This window comes from Morus notabilis, unplaced genomic scaffold (assembly GCF_000414095.1).
Source record: "Morus notabilis unplaced genomic scaffold, ASM41409v2 Scaffold15, whole genome shotgun sequence".
Lineage (NCBI taxonomy): Eukaryota > Viridiplantae > Streptophyta > Magnoliopsida > Rosales > Moraceae > Morus > Morus notabilis.
Genome location: NW_010367234.1, coordinates 95,228 through 111,275, shown reverse-complemented (window position 1 = coordinate 111,275; position 16,048 = coordinate 95,228). Strand labels below are relative to the sequence as shown.

Here is a 16,048-nt window from a genome sequence, read left to right as displayed (position 1 = left end):
ATCTACACGTATATTGTTTGGATTCAAGGATTATGCACTTTAGAAAATGCTCGATTCGTAATCTAATCCACAAACAATCTAAAATCTAATCTGATTTAGATTGAATGAATTAATCCGAATCACAGATTGATCCGATTTGTAGATTTGATGAAGACTTCTAGTTTTACTTGGTTAAATAAATTAAATAATTTTGTTTCGTCTTTTAGAAAAAGTGAGAAAAAAGAAAAGGTTAAATACAAGTTCTCTTAGAGCCTATCCGTTTAAAAAAAAAAAAGACTGCTTTTGAGACTATTTAGATGGACAATATAAATGTATATTTTGCTTTTTATAAGCTCTTTTGGGACAAATCACCTCCTACGTGCTTATAAAAAAAGAGATTATAACAAACTTTTTTATTTACCTTTTTAACCTTTTATTTGTAAACAACAAATTAAAAATTCCATCAATATTTTTTTATTAAATTACTTTTTGTAACAATAAGAGCTTTTAACTTATTTACTAAACATGTTCAAAAGCTCTTTTAAAATAAAAAAATTCTTTTCCATGCATTATCTAAATACTAAGGGTAAAGAAGACAAATATCTCTTAGAATTCACGGGTTGAATTTTTATCTCTTATTAATATCATTTTTTAGTCAAATAACTATATTAGTCAAAATGATATTAATCAAGAATTATGAATAAAATTTTAGACTTATGCACTCTGATGATAAGTTCAACAATTTTCTCCCTCAAGAAAACATAATGTAAGCTCCATATTTTCCGCTACGTTGTTATGTTCCTTAATTATTAAACTAGTGATTTACCTTTTATCTAATAAAGTGTGTTTGGGAGAGTTTATGTTTTTACTTTTAAGCAGTTAAAAAAATAAGTCAGAGCCTTTTAATTTTATTTGAGAGATCAGTCCAATTTGGGTGAATTAGAAAGTTGTACTCAAACAAACCATTTTTACGGAAAGATTGTTCATTTCACTGATTTAAATTTTTAATTCTAATTTTATTATAGTTAAAAACTCTCATAAAAAGTTACATCTAACTTGTTTATTACAATTAAAAACTTTTACATAAAGTCATATTTTAATTTAAATTAAAAATTCAAATTGACGAACTGAACGAGACCTCAATTTACACCTAAAAAGTGATGAGGTAAATAACCAAACTTCATTATTATTATTATTATTATTATTATTATTGGCGTTTTCTGCAATTATAATTTGTGGAATTATAGACAGACCCATTATTATTGTTATTAATTATTATTATTATTATTATAAAGTGAAAGTTGGCCAAATAGATATCTTTAGCACGAAAAAAAAAAAAAAAAAAGTTATCTTTCCTAAGGTGGAATTTCATTGGTGGCATAGGAATGCTTACTCAAGTGGCTGCTCTTCATTGGCTAAGACCACCAAATCGGCAATCTGACTTGGTGGTCCGTCGGTACTCCATAACTCCTCTCAGTTCCCAGACATTATCCTATCCACAATCTGCCTGTCCCACAATCTCGACGCATCTCCTACTGGTTGAAATTCTCTGCCCAAACTCATGGACGAGATTCCACTTCCTCCAAAACATACTCTCCCCAGAAATATTCTTCATTTTACATTCAAAATATTACACAGAAAATTCTTTTCCAAAACTACTTTCCCATGTTTCACTAGAACTCCCAACTGGGTCATTTCACAAGAGAAGATAAGTGCCCAAAAAAATAAAATAAAATAAAAATCTTCGCATTTACTCACTTCTTTGCCCATCTGATCAATTTTCCATTTTTTTTTTTTTTTCAATTCACTTGGTTATTTTTTCAGAGAGAAATTTGTGTGGTTGTTGCAAAGGAAATGATGGGTTTTTTCATAATTGAAGAAGCTTAGCAATGATGGTGTGGATGACAGGATGACTGGGACATCTGTCCTCAACCAAACCCATCTTTTGTTGCCTGCCAAAGAGCCAATCCAAAGCCCAGAATTCCATCTGAGTTTGAAGGAGCAAGAATGTCTCTCATTGTTGAAGAGATGCAAGAGCGTGAGAGAACTCAAGCAAATTCATGTCCAAATCCTAAAGATCGGCCTTTTGGGGGATTCCTTTTGTGCAGGCAATCTTGTGGCCACTTGTGCTCTCTCCGACTGGGGCAGCATGGACTACGCCTGCTCGATTTTCCGACACGTCAAAGAACCGCAAACATTCTTGTTCAACACCATGATGAGAGGACATGTCAAGGATGGGAATTGGGGTCAAGCTTTGATTCTCTATTTTGACATGCTAAAGAGTGGAGTTGAGCCTGACAATTTCACTTACCCGGTTCTACTAAAGGCATGTGCAAGGTTATCAGCAACTGAGGAAGGAATGCAAATTCATGGACATACTTCCAAGCTTGGGCTACAAGGTGATTTATTTGTGCAGAATAGTTTGATCAACATGTATGGAAAATGTGGGAAAATAGAACTTGCTTGTGCCGTTTTTGATCAAATGGATCAAAAGAGTGTTGCTTCATGGGGTGCTATAATTGCTGCTCATGCTAGTTTGGGGATGTGGTGGGAGTGTCTTGTGCTTTTTGGGGACATGAACAGGGAAGGATGTTGGAGAGCTGAAGAAAGTACATTGGTTAGTGTGCTTTCTGCTTGCACCCATTTGCGTGTTTTTGATATGGGAAGGTGCACACATGGATCCTTGTTGAGGAACTTTAGTGGATTCAATGTGATTGTAGAGACTTCTTTGATAGATATGTATGTGAAATGTGGATGTTTAGAGAAAGGGTTGTGTCTCTTCCACAATATGGCCAAGAGGAACCAATTGTCCTTCTCTGTGATTATCTCGGGGCTTGCGATGCATGGACATGGTAGGAAAGCTCTAGAGGTTTTCTCCAAAATGCTCGAAGAAGGATTGCTGCCGGATGACGTTGTCTATGTGGGTGTTTTGAGTGCTTGTAGTCATGCTGGCTTGGTTGATGAGGGTCTGCAGTGCTTCAACAGGATGAAATTTGAGCATGGGATTCAACCAACAGTTCAGCATTATGGCTGTCTGGTGGATCTCCTCGGCAGAGCAGGGTGGGTTAGGGCAGCTTTTGAGCTCATTGAGAGCATGCCCATCAGGCCAAATGATGTTATATGGAGAAGCCTTCTTAGTGCTTGTAGAATTCATGGTGACATGGAACTAGGAGAAATTGCAGCTAGAAACCTAATGCAATCTAACTCTCGGAATCCTGGTGACTACGTCGTGCTGTCAAACATGTATGCAAAAGCACAAAAGTGGGACGACTTTGCTAGGGTTCGGACTGAAATGGTTTCAAAGGGCCTGGTCCAAACGCCCGGGTTCAGCATGGTCGAGGTGCAGAGAAAGGTCTTCAAGTTTGTGTCACATGACATGTCACACCCGCAGTGTGATGGTGTAAATGAGATGATACACCAGATGGAATGGCAACTGAGATTCGACGGGTATGTCCCGGACACATCACAAGTTTTGCTTGATGTGGATGAAGAGGAGAAGAGAGAGAGGTTGAAATATCACAGTCAGAAGCTGGCAATTGCTTTTGCTCTCATACATACTTCTCAAGGATCTCCTGTAAGAATAGTTAGAAATCTCAGGATGTGCAGTGACTGTCACACTTATACCAAATTTATTTCAGTGATTTATGGACGAGAAATTACAGTTAGAGATCGTAATCAGTTCCACCATTTTAAAGATGGAACTTGCTCTTGTAGAGATTACTGGTAAATCAATTACTTGTCTTCTCCAAAGTTCTGATTTATGATTGAATTTTTCTTTCCCTTTAATCTTCTGTTAATTTCTTCTCTCATATGCACTGGTAGATCAATATACAACTTAGTATTGAAGAAAGATTATATTATTGTTCTTAAACAATAAATTACCTTTGCCAAATATTATGGCATTAGGCACACGCATAATCCTTTACAATCTGCCACGGGGTGTTCTATGCAATAAGATTATTTATGAAGGCAACATATGCCTATATACACCTCAAAGCCACAATTGTCCAAGCGCTGCAGCAAACCTTAAAATAAAATGCTTTACAAATCACCTCCCCAGATATCACGCTAAAAAAACCTTCCAAAGAGGTCTCAACACAATTTGTAAAATGTCGGACGATAAGTATAGAATTTCAAAAACATAGGGCGGAACAACAATTCGATAGAACACAGGGAAGATTTAATTATGACCCCATAAAAAATTGCAGCGACAGTTTATAATTTATTTGACAATGCCTAGTTTCTTTATTGGACAATACTCATGGAAATAAGAGTAAAAGCTAACTTCAACTCTTTGGGGAAAATACTTCGCACCCTTTTTTCATTTTGAATGAATTTCTCACCTTTTTTACTTAACTGATTTTTATCCGACTCTTGATATCTTGAAAACCCCCACATTGTCATACTCGTAACTTATCAAACACAAATGACAAACATAGGCTTATTTCCTTATTCGATACGGATTGAGGAAATGGATGAAGTAATCTCCCTGGTTCGCGGATCAGCACCCTCTAAAGAAACTCCACGAGGATCTTCTCTGACCAACATGGCCAGAACGTTCCGTGAACTCCATGATTTTATCACGTGGTTGCTAGAGTCCCCTAAGGTAACAGCAAACACTGCATCAAACCCGCCTGCTCCAGGAACTCCAGCCAACAATACTCCTTCCATATTCATTGTTGCATCCAAAAGTTGTGTTTGCGATTCTGGTTCAATCTACAAATTTTGAGAGCCATAAAATCTATTAGAAACAGAGTTCCACTTTGCTGAACTCAATAGTCATACTTCAAGATAACCACGAGGAAATAAGAGTGTTTTGTAAGTAAAAAAGAGAAGCGAGAAAAGAAGAGAGAAAAAACACGTGAAAATCCCGAGGGTAACAAAATGACAAAATAACATCCAATAAAAGAGAGAAGATACCGGAACGCCTGCAGCCTTGCCCATTTGACGCATATGATACCTGATACCAAGCATTGCATTTCTTGCTCCTACTAATGCTTTGGCGATTGCCTCTTGACTTTGTTGAGTGGCTTGCTCTATCCACTGTCCAAGCATTTTGTAAAATCGTACATCATAAATTTGACGCTAACAGAAAAGATAAGAAAGTATGAACTAACACCAAAAGGGGAGTTTCTCTGGTAGGAGCAGAAAAAATAAACTACTGGTAGTTTTTTAATTTCTAGCCGTTAGATTTGTATCAGAAACTATCCGTTCTGCATACTTTTTAAATCTGATGTGATTTTGATCAAATCCAATGGTTAGAATCTGGCACTACCAGTTGGGTGCCTATCGGAGAAAGTTCGCACCAAAAAAATGAAAAGTAAGATCATGCAATATAATAATGATAAAAATACACAACAAAAATCCAAAGCCTGTGAGATAGAGGACCACAAATGGAAACTATTCCAAGGCTATGAAATCAGCTAGAAATTTGAGTTCTATTGTTTCCAGTACGGTCTTAAGAAGCTAGCTCGTTTCATACCTTCTCTGGTTTAAGCATGCTGCAGCTGTTTATTAGGCTCTTATATTCATCCAAGTGCTTTTCTGCCAATTTGCTTAATGTATTCAATTGTGTTTCAAGTGCCAAATTTTCCTCTGACAACTTTCTCCATGTTTCCTGCGTTTTTTGAGGGTCAGCCTTCTGCCATTTTTTGACAGCACCTACCATTGACGGTGTCAATGATCCTCCAGCTCCTGGTTCTCCAAGTAACTGTGAAAACACCATGATCAATTAAAAGAACCCGAGCTTTCTATCTTTGTTGCAAAAGCCTCAACGAGTGCACCATAAATTTCTTTTCAAATAGAAAAAAAACGAAAAGAAACATGATGAATCAGGACACTGGAACTCAAGCTTCTGTTCTTTAGATCTTAAATATGCTTTTTACCTCAAAAGGCTGTCATTACCAAGTACGCACAAGCTCCTAGGGTGGATAATGTTTTGCACCATTTACAACTACATAAGCAGTTTATTATATAAATTAAGGGAGTTACGACAAGATGCAGGCCGAAAATGATTTGCAATTGTTTGTTAATATTCATCGATACAATCTATATTTTCCTTTAGTATTTGCACATCACAGCATAAATATTGGAGTATATTTTAATTGTTGCACCGACAACACCACTTAATACACTTGCAGAATTGATCAAACCAAAATCCTGAGTTATGCATTATATGATTAAAATCGGTGCAATAAACAGAAATCATAAGATCCAAAATATAGCAAGCAATCCTTAGCTAAAAGTATTCTGTTGTTCAAACTAATAAAGCTGATTTGGAGAGGAGAAAAAAGCAGTATATCATGTATGAACAATCAAGAATAATACAGCATAAGCACATCAAATACAAATAAATGGCGAATATCAAAAGTATTCTCACAAGAGTCATTAGTGGTGGCAAACAAAACTTAGTCCTCTCGTGGTCCCACTTTCCTTTTAGGATTTCAAGAATGACTTCCTGCAGTGGAGCGCCCTTTGCAGAAACCTGCAATGGAATAACAAAAAGTTTAAATACAATGTCATTCTAAAGGTATGACATTCTACATGTGTAGATAGTATTCGGAAATACGTCTTTATGGAGATAGAAAGAGACCTGAGCAGAAGAAATCACTTCTGGGGAAAAACGGACGTAACGATGACTACCATAAACAGCAGAACTAACATCAAACCCACTGCCAACTTTTCCTTGTGCAACACAGTGAGCGGTTTGAGCTATCATATGCACCACATCAAGATCTGTGGTGTCCTTCACTTGGTTTTGATCACTTAACAAGGCAAGATTGACAACTCCAAGGTAATGAAGCAAAGCAGCAACTACAGCAGTTGTCATAGCCGCAGAAGAACCTAATCCGGTTTTTGCAACTTCTGGCTTGCAGTTTTCTCCACTTGATTCCTCAGAATTAAAGGTAATTGATGCAAAAGGAGGAAGAGTTGCTAATGCTTCGGGCAACAAAGGGAGTCCACGTGCTTCAATCTATGACCAGTACACCTCATCAACGGACCAGGAATTCATATTGAAATTTACAGAATAAGGACGGAGGACCTTCACATTTTTAATAGCAAGTTGAAATCCAAATACTTAGTCGATATCTAGTGATTTTTCTTTTTCTTTGTCTTGTTTGGGTGCGCGTTTAGATTGTGAATTTTGGATTTTTTCCAATTTCATGAAAATGCGCTGCACTAAATCTTAATTATACTTAAAGTTATGATCAAATGTTAAAGACTAAAAGATACACAGTTTAGCGGCACTTCCTCAAAATCAAAGCCTCATCTCTATATGAGGGAGAACTATGTAATATATGGAATATAAGTAACAGAACAATAAAAGACTGATACCTGATTCCGATACGAATAGAAATTGTTGCTACCTAAGATGGTAATGTCTAGACCTGCATGGCTAATCCAGATGAAGCATCAGATTCTAGAAGTTCTGGAAAATCTTCTTGTTCAAAAGAAAAACTACAAAAATAAAAATAAGTAAATTAATTAATTAACATTACCTTGCAATAATAGTTTCTGTAATGCTTCCTTCTTGTCCTTGTCAAATGTTGCATGTGCAGCTGCCACAGAGTACTGTACTGCTTGTTCAACAAATGGGTTTCCAGACCCGCTGAAATTTGAAGTCAAATATAGTCACTAACACCTTAACCTTGTTGTGTCTAGTAGGAGGGAAAGAAAACATGAACGAAAGAAACGCATATAAGCTAGGTGAGAAAAATGGAGAAAAGGGAAGGACCTTTCTCTTTTTGTATTTGGTATGGATTCCCTCCTCTAATCTCTCCATATTGAGAGATATAAAAACTGTGGTTCATAGAAGGATTTGAAATCCCTCAACCTATCAATTCCCTCTGTTTTTCTCTCCTAACAAAAAACCATAGGTCCTAAAATCCTTCCACTTTCCCTCCTACCAAACAAGTTCTACAATGTCAATCAAACACGCTATGTAGTTCTTCAATTGCTAGCACTTGGTTAGAAAGGCTCTCCTTATGACCCCAGAACTATTGAAATGGTGACGACAAAGTATAGGCATAGATGAAGCAAAATGGTACACAAATAATTTGTCATTTCTGAGTTCTAAAACACATACATGGCATAACCCACTAAAATACTTGCCTTGAAGAGACACATTGAAGCGTAACATTTTTCAATGACAGCTTATACATGCTTTCTCTGGAAAGCTGAGGAGACGTCAATTTCACATCAGTCCATGCCTAAACACAAAACACAATCTTTCAACATTTCTTAACAAAACAAGTGTACCAACAACGTGTTATTTACTATTTTATAACCCTGCATTTTAAGCTTATTAAAAATATATACCATGTATTTTGAATGTTCTGAACATCGTACCCTTGGATCTTAATTTCATGTCAAATTTGTACCTTTTCTCAATCAAATACTGATCATCACCCCTTAAATAACAATTTTACCGGTTTATGTGATACGAAGTGAACAAGTTGATGATAATTTTTAGAGTAAAGTCGTTATTTAAGCGGTGAAAACTAGTGAATAGATTTTATATCAAATTAAAATTAGAGTATAATATTGAGAACATAAAAAAAAAATGCATGTCATACATTTTCTATAAGCTTAAAATGCAGGTATAAAATAGCAAATAATCCCAAATTCAACCTAGCATCAAAATTAGACCAAAAATCACCACAAATACAAAATCCAACAAAAAGGAAACTAAGAGACAAAAAAGGTCAAAATTTTGCCAGATGTTATGTAGATTCTTGATCCGCCGCTAAAATTATTGGAAAATGAATATAAAAAAAAATTCCCAAAAAATACAAAAGAGGGATAATGTTAAACTAACCCAGGCCCAACTATCGGGGCTGAGATGGTGGTAAAGAGGTTTAACAATGGCGTAGAAGCGAGCGTTGGTGCTGAGAACAAGCCCTGCATTGGGTCTTTCCAGAATTAGATATCCCCCGGTCATCAAAACCTTCCCCGGAGCTGAAGCAACCCTGCATCGAAACAGTTCCATTTCAATTTGCGAATATCAAATCTCAATTGAAAAGGGATTGTGATTTTGGATATGAATGAATGAATGAATCTTACACGGCCATCGCTCTCTGTGGAGTTTGATACGAGATGGGAATTTCAAATTTTTTTTTTGTTGAAATAGATTTGCAGAGTCAGGTTCAAGTGGAGAAGACGAAGCACTCTCTTTCGAAGGCTGGTGCGACGGAGAGAGAGATCACAGGGGGGCTGGGCTTGCGAGGTGGCTTTGGCCGGAAATGGAGTGAACGGGTGGGTGGGTTTGGCTGGAGACGGAGGGGAGTAAACGGTTTTGGATTTAATTGAAAGGAAAACATATGTGTATTTTATTATTAAAAATCCACATTAATGGATTGAATTGAAAAACATGTGTATTTCGGTACTTTCAGGACCGAAAAGTGCACCTCTACCATTAATCCCCAAATCTTAATTAGAACCCTGATGCAAATCACACAGGTTTCGTTAAAAATTATGATTTTGATCCTGTTATTCTATTTTTCTCCTATAAAAATTTGAATTAAAAAATTTTTTATCAATAGATTCTCTTATAAAATTTAAATTCAAAATTAAACTAATTAACCTAAAAGTGTAAACTAAACAAGCCATAAATGAAGTCATTCTTTTAATTTATTATTAACAAATAAATTTCTTTGCATATAAAAAAAGGAAAATGAAGTAAATATCAGACTTATAAGAAATAATTGAAGTAAATAGTATATTTTAAAACTATTTAGAGTAAATAACAATTTACTTGTAAATGTTTTATTTACAACTATAAAAAAGATTTTTTTTAAGTAAATTTTTTTTTACAACTAATAAAAAGATTTTTTTTTTCAACATAAATAAAGATGTGTTACCATGTAAATTATTTTTTATCAATTATAAATGAATTATTTATAATAAATTGTTATTTATTCTAAATAATTTTAAAATCTTTCATTTACTTAATTTAGTTTCATAAATACATTTTAGTACAACTTTTTTTTTTTTCAAAAAAATAGATTTATTTTTGTTGGCTTGTTGGCCTTTGCTTTATTAAAGTTGAACATTATATATGTATGAAAAAAAATGGATTACTTCAAATACGAAAAACCCACGAGAACCATCACTGTACCAAAGTCTCTTTGTTGTACAATTATTGTTTGAATGCTTTGTATCGACATAACTGATAACACTCAACATATATGCAAGATGATCAGTGACGATAGTCAAACTTTTGTTTCAACATTCTTGCTCTCTCACTCACGGCTTTAATAAAGTCACCATTATTTTTCAAGTAAATTGCACTTACACCTTAAATTCTAAATTTTTAATTTTGGTAAATTTATCACTAAGCTTTGAAAATAGTCTTTAAAATCTAACAACTGATGACATTATTAAATTAATTGTTTGAGACACGAGATTTACACGTGACATAATTTAAAAAATGAGAATTTTTGTCTTTCATTTCTGAATCTCGTGTCTTGAACTGTCAATTTGACAATATTCATTAGCTATTAACCTTAATTATAACTGATTTTAAAGTTTAAGATGCACTTTATCAAAATTAAAAATTCAGTGTAATATGCAAAAAACGAATAATTTGATTTATTATAACGTGGAACATAAATTAGAAAATCATTTAAAAGTTACAAACAAATTAACTCCATCAACTCTACGAAAGATCACTGAAATTATTAATTTTTTTTTTACATATTGCATTCTAAATTTTTAATTTTGGTAAATTTATCACCGAGCTTTGAAAATAGTCTAATTGAAATCTAACAGTTGATGACGTTATCAAATTAATAGTTCGAGACACGATATTTACACCTGTCATAGTTTGAAAAATGAAAATTTTTGTCTTTCATTTTTAAATCTGGTGTCTTAAACTGTCAATTTAATAATATTCATTAGCTATTAACCTTAATTATAACTGATGCTAATTAACCTTAATTATAACTGATTTTAAAGTTTGGCACACTAATTATAAGACTGTATTAAAAATGCTCTTACGTAATGCATATTAGAAATAAAAAGCTTTCTTTTCTTTTCTTTGTAGTAATGAGTCAAGTATGATTGGATTGGAGGTGGAAAGTTGAGGTGTATGACCCTCCAAGGTCCCAATGGTCCATCTGGGGACTGCTAATTTATCAACAAATTTGTACAAATTTTTTAGGTCAACAATTATACTACCGTTACTATATTTTAAAATAAATAAATAAAGGTTAAAGCAAGCTATAAGAGAATGGCCCCGGCATGATCGTGTTGGGTCACTTGTCACCTGACATGCCTGTACAACTAAAGCATGTAAGTTATAAGACTGGTGAACGTTTTGTTGATTAATTCAGAATTATAATTTAAAATAATTTTTAATTTATATGTATTTTTTTAAAAAAATATATTGTAATAAGTCACGAATTATGATCTGAATCATGACATAAATTCTTATTCTAAACACAACATAAAGGTTTTTATGGTACCTTTATGTTATCTGTTCACAAATCTATCATAACTTATAATTTTAATGTTTAAAGTTCATAAGTACAGTTAAAATGCATAAATCATCATATCTTTTTTAAAATTCATAAATCTATCATAATTTATACAACTTTAACATTTGAAGTTCGCAAGTTTCAATGTATAATTTGCAAGTTATCATATTTTCGGCATCAATGCTTGCAATTCATTTTCCAACATTAACTAGAATTTCATTTGTAATTGGTGCTTCATCGTTTCGTTTTAGCCTTTTTTCCCCCTTTTTTTCTTTTGTCTTTTTTTCTTCTTCTTTTAATTTTACTCTTTATTGTCTTCTTATTTTGAAATGTCTATTATCAAAATACTTTTCCCTTTTAATTCATCCGTGTTACAGAATAATTTTTCTTTTAAATATGTCCTTACTTAAATATTTTTTTATATATCCTAATATATTATTTTACCAAGCGTTACCTTTGACTTTTGTTTCAGTTGCTTTATTTATTTATTTGGTTTTACTAGCTTTTATCTTTTTCTTCATTGTTCTTGTTTTATTTCATTTAGGCATTGTTCATTTCATGACTTAAATCATAACTTAAGTCATATCACTACAATATTTTCTCTCATATAAATTTAAATTTAATTTTTTTACTATAGTGTTTTTCTCTCACATACACAACCCAAATCATAACTTGAGTTATGTAAATGAACACACCCTTAAAGTTTTATACATTTATTTTGAGATGTGTTCATCAAAATACTTGTTCCTTCTAATTTGTTTATATGACGTAATATATATATATTTTTCTAAATATGTCCTCACTTAATTTTTTTTAATCCTTTGAAACATTATTTATTGAATGTAGCCCTTAAAACTGTTGAGAGATTTTGATCAAGACAAAGGTGCTCCTTGTTGTTCCAATTTTTGCTTTTTTTTTTTGTCTTTATTTTTTCATTTCCTTTGTTTTTTCATTTTTTTTTCCTTGCTTTGTTTCTCATACACAATCTTGTTTCTTCCCTTTGTACAATCTTATATTTAATTAATTTTGAAATGTGTATGAAATATTTTTTGTTTTAATTTCTTCTTATTGTATAACATTTGTTTTCAAATATTTTCTTTTTTTTATACTAAAGAAATATGTTCTTACTTTAGATATTATTTACATGCTCTGAAATATTATTTGATTAAACATTATCCCTCCAAGTTTCGTTTCAGTTTCTTTCGATTCAATTTTCTTGCTTTTGTTGTTTTTCTTTTTCTTTTTTTTTTTCCTTTGTTTTTTGTTGCTTTGTTTCCCTTACAATTTCATATCTTTTATTTTGAGACATATATCATCAAGATACTTGTTTTAATTTGTCTCTACTACATGATTTTTTTAGTGTGTCCTCAATTAAATATTTTTTTACATGCTCTACAATAGTACTTTATTAAATGTAGACTTTATAACTACTATGAGATTTTGATGGAGATAAGTTTTTCCCTTCTCATATACAGCCTAACTAATTCTCTAAAAAAATTGTCTCAATCATTTTTTTTTCATAAATAAGTTATACTTATACACACATATTAATATGCCAAAACATGTCTCTTGATGGAAACATGCATTTGGTGTATCTACTATTTTAAATATTAATGTTTTTAAGTATGTTTAATTTCTATCACACACATATAGAGAAGAGTTTTGTACTTGCTTCTACCATTTATTTTTTTTCTTTTGATTTGCCTCTATTAAAATAATTTCTCTCAAATGTTTGTTTATTTAAATATAAATAACAAATTTGTTTATGTTGTTTCATAATTTCAACCAAGACGACGCATGTTTTCATCGATCACTTTTTATTTTTATTTTCTTTTTATGGTCTTTTTCTTAAGACATATTTTTAAATATGACTTATAGAAATACCTTTATGATTTTTCTCTATTAATATATATATTTTTATCAATATATATAATTTTTTTCCCTAAAAATGCCCCCAGTTATATATTAGTTTTTCTATAATATTTTGAATTTTTATTATCCCAAAATTAATCCTCATAGATTTTTTTTCCTGATTACATTATTAACTAGCTGAATCCTATGTGCATAGTAATCCGTGTTTTAAGTTTTAATTACGGTATTATTTTTAAAAGCATATAGAATCTAAATATAAAATCCCAGGAAAAAATTGAAAAAAAAAATAAAGTTTTAGAGAAAGAAGCCGGAAAAAAAGATTAAAATGAAGAACGGGGCATATTAGAAACTAATAGACAAAATGAAGTGGTAGCATACAGTATACACACAGATGGAAGTAATAGAACTAGTAATGAGAGAGAACATCTATGCACAAAGAAACTCTATCTTCTTAGTATACTGGAAGCAATTAAGCAAATAAATACCCATTATTAACATTAAAAAAAAAACACCAACAAATCCTTGAATCAGCTTCCAAAAAAGCATAAAATTAAAGTTCCAATGGAAGCAAATGAATATACATTATTAGTATATGAAAACATTCAATGCACTAGTACATTTGATAGCTATGTACCATGGAGATCCCAAGAAATTAAATTGGGTAATTTGAAGAGCTACTCATTAAATTGACCATCTGTTTGGCGTTTGCTTAGCATATTAGTCATGGAATGAATCCCAATTAACTTGCCCATTTTTTCACTTTTGCAATATGTATCTTATGTCTGCTATAGTTTGATATTAAACAATCTGACCAACATTTGCCAGAAGAGAAATCCATCCCTGATAGTAATTAAGAGCTAGGAAACAATGTGACCAATTGTGTTTTTGGAATATAATGACTACTATCAGAAATTTTTATTAAGTTAAGAGTAAAAGTTTAAAAGGCTAGATTTTAATGATCTAAACACAATCTAAATAAGATCAAAAATCATAATCTAGTCAAAAATCCAAAAATGCCATAAAACTCTTATTGGGGGATTTAAGCATATTTCTATTCCGGTGAACAGCACGCGGCGTCGTCCACGGTCGCCAGAATCCGCCAATAGGCCGGCCGGAAGTGAGCGGACCTGCAAAAGTGCAAAAGGAAGAAGAAGGGCAAGAGGAGCATGAACTCCTCCCTGTCTCTCCCTCTCGGTGTTCGTTTGGCCACAGCCTTAAAGCCCAGCATGCACACGCCCGAGCACACCCCACGCATAAGCCCAAGCACACCCCACCAAAAATAAAAGGGTGGCTCATTATATAACCAGATAGGCCTGAGGGCATTAAGCAATATTTAATGGAGAGGGTATTTAGTCCAATAGGTTGATCAAATATTATGAGATAAAGAAAGTTTATCTACCTCAAGCGAGTTAATAAAATAAGTGTTCATCCCATAATGGACCGATATTAAACATACATACATGTGTTAATTCACATTAATACAGTTGTCTATAAAATGTTTTAATTAATTACAAAGTGAATTATTATAATCATGGAAGTCCACATAAAAATATTCCAACATAAAATTCTTAGACTAACTTAATAAAAACTAATTTGTTTTCTACTTCTTTCACTTCAATCATTTAGCCTTATACAGAAAAATAAAAATCTTATAGCAGAAGAACTTAACACGATAATCAGCTTAGCTACCCACTCTTTCCTTTTAGGCGAAATCATGAATAAGGAGACACTAAACCTGCTAATAGAATGGAAACATATATACCAAGCTTTCTTTTTTACTTTATTTTTTTCCCACTGAGAATATCAAGGTTTTATTTGAATCAAGAGTTTATTAATCTGTATGCTTCCAGTTTTTAGCAACAAAGTGATGTGAGAATCCATTTGTCGTTTTTAGTTGGTTTAATATATTCAGAGCAAGTAAAAACTAAATTGATTCAACATATATTTTGCAAATAAATTTGATAAGAGTTCGGCAAATTGGTTTTATATAATTAGAGTTCAATAAATTGGTTTAATATATAAATTACCAAATCATCATTTTTGTATCATTTGTATTGAAAAATAAATCTCAATAGCTTGGTAACTTACCAACCAAAAATAAGACTTGACGAGGCTGTCAGAGGACGGTCGGAACAGAGGATAGAGGGGCGGTGTTGGAGCGAAGAGTGTTGTGGGCAGGCCGGCGGCAGTCGGAAATGGGGCTCAGGGTCTCGACGATGACCACAAACGGTTGGGTGTGAGGGCTTGCATCAAATCAGAAAAAAAAACACTTTACCGTCAAAAGGCGTCGACGGTGATGAAGAAGGCGGTCGTACCAGTCTAGATGGCGCGAGAGGTTGTGGTTGGGATGACAGGGTCTCGGAGAAGAGAGAATGAGTCGGTGGGATAGAGAGGGTTTTTTTTTTTTGGGAGGGAAGAATTTTGAATTTTACCGAATCCAAATAAGGGGTTTTAAGTCGTCTGTTTAATTCGTTGATTTAAAATTTTAATTTATTTTAAAATATAATTTTTATTGTTAATAAAAAAATAAATATAATTATTTTTTAAATTTTTATAAAATTTAAATAAATAAAATAAAAAAACCAACAATTAAATAACAGAAAAAAATTAATTATTTATATATATATATATTTTAATAAGAGGGTTAAACTTGCACCGGCTGTTCGTTACGATTTACGGGTTTATATATGAAAAAAGTCCGTTCCTCCTCCATCATTTAT

The 16,048-nt window shown here is 32.7% G+C and overlaps 2 protein-coding genes across 2 annotated transcripts; one reads left to right on the top strand and one right to left on the bottom strand.

Annotated features, from left to right (window-relative positions):
- Positions 1-1,388: 1,388 nt before the first annotated feature.
- Positions 1,389-3,726, top strand: LOC21405597 (pentatricopeptide repeat-containing protein At1g31920). Its single transcript, XM_010112089.2, has one exon. It carries the CDS (start codon positions 1,889-1,891, stop codon positions 3,704-3,706), a length of 1,818 nt encoding a protein of 605 aa, XP_010110391.1. The 5' UTR covers positions 1,389-1,888; the 3' UTR covers positions 3,707-3,726.
- A 191-nt stretch (positions 3,727-3,917) lies between these two features.
- Positions 3,918-9,394, bottom strand: LOC21405596 (phosphomevalonate kinase, peroxisomal). Its single transcript, XM_024174786.1, has 10 exons — positions 9,043-9,394; positions 8,798-8,948; positions 8,092-8,189; positions 7,479-7,588; positions 7,315-7,367; positions 6,572-6,952; positions 6,359-6,463; positions 5,462-5,689; positions 4,900-5,022; positions 3,918-4,695 (listed from the first exon to the last, which is right to left on the bottom strand). Exons 1-10 carry the CDS (start codon positions 9,048-9,050, stop codon positions 4,429-4,431), a joined length of 1,524 nt encoding a protein of 507 aa, XP_024030554.1. The 5' UTR covers positions 9,051-9,394; the 3' UTR covers positions 3,918-4,428.
- Between the last annotated feature and the right edge of the window lie 6,654 nt (positions 9,395-16,048).